General features: G+C 36.7%; 1 protein-coding gene across 14 annotated transcripts in view; it reads right to left on the bottom strand.

Moving 5' to 3' along the window:
* Nucleotides 1-4,025: 4,025 nt before the first annotated feature.
* The window catches only part of GAB1 (GRB2 associated binding protein 1), a 90,291-nt gene continuing 88,180 nt past the window's right edge, over nt 4,026-6,136 (bottom strand). For all 14 annotated transcript variants that reach the window (XM_015861141.3, XM_015861136.3, XM_015861137.3 and 11 more), the window contains one exon: nt 4,026-5,925. In XM_015861141.3, the coding sequence (XP_015716627.2) occupies nt 5,767-5,925 (159 nt within the window). In that variant the 3' untranslated portion in view covers nt 4,026-5,766. The remainder of the gene's footprint in view (nt 5,926-6,136) is intronic.

The raw sequence follows: 6,136 nt of genomic DNA, 5'->3' as shown, positions 1-6,136 counted from the left end.
AGATGTTTCAACACCACCATTTATTGGCTTAAAAATCACCAGGTTGGATCATACCAGCTGGTGGGAGATGAGAGAAGTTGTAGAGAGAAGGGAGGAAAGTACCATCTCCACCCCAGCCTTGTTCATCCTGGTCATCCAACAAGGCACTTTGTGGTGCTGAGATCCTTGTGGGCCTCCAAAGATGTTCACCTCTATGGCAAAATTATTTTTTCTTCCTAGATACTACCTGGATAGTTTATCTGTTTCTCTCGCTTCCTCCTTCATTATAAACAGAGAAGAATTTTTGCTTCAAAGTTAACAAGCAATACAGCATCAGCCCCAAGTATTTCATTCACATAATGTCAAAAAAGATCCCAGCCAAAACCTCTCTACAGAGGCAGGAAATGCAGCCATTTACTCGTCCCCTCCCCACAGCAAGACAGGGGAGAGAGATGGAAAAGGTAGAAGTGCAAGAACTTGTGGATTGAGATAGACACAGTTTAGTAAGTAAGAATGAAAGTGCTGAACAACACAACTGCTTAGTTGTGTAATATTCTCAAGCTTCTTTTGAAGAAGCACTGATACACTTAACTCTCACTGAAAAGAAAATATCTGCACTGTACTTCCATGTAAATACAGTCTCAGAATAAACAGCACATACAGAGCAGTGTTCTGCTTTCCCCTCCAATAACAGTGCATCCTTATGCGGCCCACGGATATCTGCTTTTTGCCACACGTATATTCCAAATCCTTGAAACTGGATACGGCTATAGGCTTTGAACTAGGCTATGCTTGATTCTTCTGAGTTATTGGCTTGAATTCCCTTTTGCACTAGTGATTATTCTGAATAATGGAGGTTACGTTCAAAAACTGTTCACATATGAAAAACAGAGTAGCTATTATAAAGCAGCATTTTTTCAAACCTCCTGCAAGTAAAAATGAATTTTGAGGAGAAGCCTCATCAGAAAGACAAGAAAAATCAAAGTAAAACCTCAAAAGAGCAAAGCACGTAGGCAAAAATAACAGCAAGTACTCAATTCATTAGAGAGAAGGGGAAGAGAGCTAGCAAAAATGGGAGTCTGACATAAACATGTGACTTGAACCAATACAATTTTAGCCAATAGTTAACCAAATGGGAGCAGGCTGGGCAAAGTTATTTCAGCAGCTCTGAGCAGAAGGCCACACAGCAGAACTGATGCTATTCAGAAGCGATACTTTCTGAAGGAAACAGAAGATCGTACAACTGCAGCTGACCTGAGATATGAAATGAAGACATACTGACACCTTTTGGGTTTGCACTTGCTCTTTACTAGTCTGCTCCTCGAATGATCATAGAGTGGATTTAGGTGCTTGGGAACTTGCAATCCTATTACACTCAATAACTTTTCAGGCCTATCTAGAGATTACGGAGCACAACTGAACACCATTTGTTTTAATATTCAGGCTTAACTACAACTATTTTTCTGAACTAAGTATGTACGGCATTTACACATAAGTATTATTATTATAAATAATATGTAGCAATACCTATGTATATGTATCACTATGAAAACAACCTCAGCAAAGGGTTGAATCACCATTTGGGTGCAATTAACTCCAGACACAAACTGAGGTACTCCAGCAGGTCAGTCTGAGGCATCTCCACAACTCCCTGGCCAGCATCTTTTACCACTCATAGGCAAAGGGAGAAAATACTAAACTAATCATTTCCATTAACTTGCACAGCTTGTGCAAATTCACAAGCTATGACCTAAGAAGTTTCCCTACAGCCTTTTTCTTCTAAGGTGAAAACAAGTATACAACCTTTTCAAATCGTCCAAAACAAAGGATTTCTTAAAGAAGATGTGAAATGAGATCCACTGGCATCAGAACTTTCTATATGTTTAATAATATGCCAAGCCTCTCAACTAGTCATGCAGCAAGTACCTGCTCTTCTCCCACTTTTGTTACTTAATATTAACACCAGAGATGTCAAAACTTAAACATACACTGGGAAACTCTCAAGGGCAATGACATTATTCATAAGCACCTTTTCTTTCTGTCACACAGTACTTCATCAAACAGGACTACAGCCAAGTATATCTGGTCACTTGCTTAATTAAAACAGAACTCAACAGAAAGCTCACAGCTTGCTCTGTGGTTCATCCACAGCCAGTCGTTGCAATGCTTTTGAGGAAGGTTTGATCACAGCTGATATTACAAACAGTACTAAGCTTAAGTTTGTTTGCAATAAAGTTCTTGTTCGGCTCTCAACACAATGGGAAAGCTATAGAGCTACCCATCACTCCCCATTTAGCTATATGTAGCAATGCATTTCAGTGATAATTAACATGGCGAGACTGTAATTGCCTGCAAAACCTGTGGGCGTCACTGTGTCACGACTGCCATACATAAGTGATGTGTTCTTTCTAATATACAAATAAAGGTATCAATGAAGTAAAAAAAGACTAATGGTCACATTTATATTTTTATCTTTTTCAACAGCACTTTGCACACTCCTGTTTTAGAGAAACAAGTAAGAACCTACCTGATTGAAGAGGGACACTTGACAACACTGACAAGCTGCTTCTTCACTGATTTTTACCGGAGTTCCAACCAGAAGCCACTCATTAGTATAAGTGCCCTCACAAAACTGGTAACTGAAAGTTGCATGTGGCTAAGTCTAACTCTCCATCTACCACTTTCAATTTTAGAACTTACATTTTCAATTTAATATTTATCCCCTTTGAAAATCCTAGAGCTCTGTCAAACCCGCAGCACAAAGTCCCATTCTAGTTTTCACGGTGAAAATGTGATATGTCATCAAGAGTCAGCAGGTCTCTGTTACTGAATACCCTTTGGACAAAATGCAGGTAGTATTTCCTATACTGGAATCAAGGGGAGAAAACAGCTTAGAAATTTAAATAAAATCAAAGATAACTTTTAGTCTGTTATTTACATAGTATTACACTACAGGCTGGAAACTACTATTTTCCTTAACAAAAAGAAGGAAAATAGTATAAAAATAGTTGACTATCATTCATAATAATTGACACTCTGAATGCTGTCAGATTTTAAATGAAGAAAGAATAAGCAGAACCTGTGAAAACAAGTAGTGATGTCATAAAACAGAACAAAACTGCCTTGTATCAATTGTTCAGTAAGAGATGCCAGTCTAGGGAACTTATTCTCAGGCATTTACACTTCACTATCAGAGATGTTCAAGACACCTGAAAAATACTACTGAAACCAAAATATAAGTGTCAGTCAGTGCTTCACTATAACAACCCAAAGAGTTTTTAAATAACAAATAAATATACACACTCACAGAGACAGTAAATGTTTCAAGGAAGGGTGGGTTAAGAATAAGAAAAGAATTAGCACCCCTTCCAAAATTTCTTCCCCAAATTTAAGGGTCTATTGAGAGACTAAACAAACAAGTTTGACATAGAATTCTAAGATCCTGTCACTCCTTGGATGTATGTGTAAGTGCTGGACCACACAGTACGATTCTTTCCCACAATGGTAAACATCAAAACAACCATGGCTGATAAACCAGAGCAGTGATTGTCTCATTACTTCCATTAGCACATTCAGAGGCAACTTGGTGGAAGCGCACTGCTATGATTGTACCAATTAAATGTTTAAAACCAGCATCCTAAACCAAAGTTACCTTTACATTAAATGTTCCTGTTCCAAATACTCAACATATCTGTGAGTGCATCAGCCACTGCAGCAGTGAGGAACAGTATAATATGTAATAATAATACCTTCAAATCAAAGCGAAGTTGAGTTTTACCTCCAAAGTCCTTTAGGATTTGCAATGCTTCAGTTAACCTCTCAAGGTCTCCTTGGCTCACATCACTTCTCCCAGCTCCCAGGAGGCTGGGAGTCAGGTTAATTTTAGTTGCTTGTTTAAAAACAGAGATTTGTTCTGAAAATTAATCCAACCCTTTGTTTGTTTGTTTTGACAGCACAATTGCAGAAAAAAAAGCAGTTGCAATCATCTAGGCACTTTTACAAAGGTATTAATGCCTCTTGCTGTTTAACAGGACAAAGCTTACACATCGAAACTCAACAACTCGATTTATTTAAAATTCACCTCAAAATCCATTGTTTAGTTGTTTTTGTGTTTTTTTTTAATGAACATTAAAAGCATCAAAATATTACTAATTTTAAAAGAACCTTCGTTAAAAATAACATAATTTACATATGGTAGATTGTGGTTGTGAGGGGAGAGAACCAACAAATGGTAGATTAGGCACAGTACTAAGGCCAACATGCCAGAAAACAAAAGAGCTGTATACTCAAAATTTAAAGTGACACAGACAAAACAAAACAATGGGGTGAGAAAACAAAACCAACAGCTTACTTAAGGGCGGTTGCGTAGAGAAAAAAAAAAAAAAAAGGGTTAGTAAGTTTTCTACCTAGATCTATCCTGTTCATGTATCTATTTTCTTCCATATATAAAAAAAATTGTTTCTAAATCAAGGCAGATTATTATTTGGAACTGTCGTAGTAAAATAAGGGATCACAGTATACAGAGCTTAAAATCCTGTACCAGGAAAGAGGAACGAGTGGTTTACAAGGGGATCATTTAAGTACATTATCTAATTTTTAAAACAGAGATATAAAATATCATTTGCATAGGGATTTAAATATAAGGCCAAGCAGGAGATTAAAAGTAAAATAAAGATTGTAAGAAGGGCACTACGGTGTCAAAACATAGTATTTCCATTTGAATTAATGTCTAATTCAAAATCACAGTATTTTGCTAGTACTATAAACAGTGAACGTCAAACTGTCCCATTCATCTTGAACTGAAAACCGACATTAGAACTTCTAAACAGTACAAAACTAAAGCTCATTGTCTAAACCTGATCAGTGTATTAGCACAGTAGTGCTTGGTACGTACCTGATTTATATACTCTACCTTCTGTAAATAATATAAAGGTTATTTTTTGTTAATAAGTGTGAGATCACAATATTACTGCATGCCATCAGTGGTTTGCAGGCTTACGTGATATTTAATTACTCAGTCTTAAAAAGTGTGAGATCCCACCCTGCAGAATCTTCACCTATCAAACACAGAACACTGTCATTAATAAAATACAATAGAAGTTCCACCACTAACAACTAACATATTAGCCAGTATTGCAGGTCTAAACCCAGTATAGTTCATTATTATTAAATCACAGCAATTTTTGTTAGGAAGGTAACCTGTAGATTTCCAAATAATCTTTTGCATGTATTAAATATAAACAAGTACGTAACTAACGGTTACCTCTTGACATTTCAAGTAAATTATTCAATTGTGAAAGTATTTCTGCAAAAAATCAATTTTAAGTTGTTAAAATGAAGTTCAAATATTAATTTCCATATCTACATGTAGCTTAGTTAACCTAGAATTGTAAGGAATAGTAGTGTAAGGAAAAAAAACTCTCCAAATGAATTAGGCATTAAGGTACACTAACTGGGAATACCTGAACCAACATTGTAACTGAAAAAGTGCATAAACATAGTAATACACTACAAATGTGTTAACTACAGAACGAAAGGTTTTCTGAAAGCAAAGTGGTACTATTTTACACGTTATTTACAGGTTGCAAATTTTCCAGAGACCACATAGCCAATTTATGATCTTAAACTCCATTGATGCTTATGAAGTGTCCTTTGGCTTCCATCCTATTCAGTCAAAAACCTGTTCATACACTGGTGAATACCATACAGTCAAGCAACAGTGCCATGATGGTTCATCAGATCTTCGAAATTCATTCCTTTCTGTTCCTTAAAGAATAAGCAGAGTTTTCACTTCACACTTTTAGTGGGTGTTTCTGATTCTGTAGACTGCCGCCCATCAGTCCATGCCTCTCTTGTGCTCTTCAGTGCAAGTGTTTTCTGCTGGTCAACTACAACATAATCAACTCTTTCATCTGCCACACTGCTGCCTGAACCGCTGCTCTTTTTCTGGATAAAGACAAGACAGAATGAACAAGCAAGTTAAACTAATAATTTCTTTACTAGAAAATTAAGTACATATACCGAACAGATTCAAAACAAGCACAGGTTTATCTGAAGAGTCTGAAAGAGCCCCTCTGATTGACCTTTGGATAAACTAAATGGGGTGATCTTGCTGGAGGCTCTTTCCCAGCAGCTACTTGTAAAGAAATTCCAAGCT

Source organism: Coturnix japonica, chromosome 4, assembly GCF_054131305.1.
Source record: "Coturnix japonica strain WE chromosome 4, WE-NBRP24, whole genome shotgun sequence".
NCBI lineage: Eukaryota > Metazoa > Chordata > Aves > Galliformes > Phasianidae > Coturnix > Coturnix japonica.
Note: the sequence above shows the minus strand (reverse complement) of the source record. Positions and strands in the feature narration are given on the sequence as shown.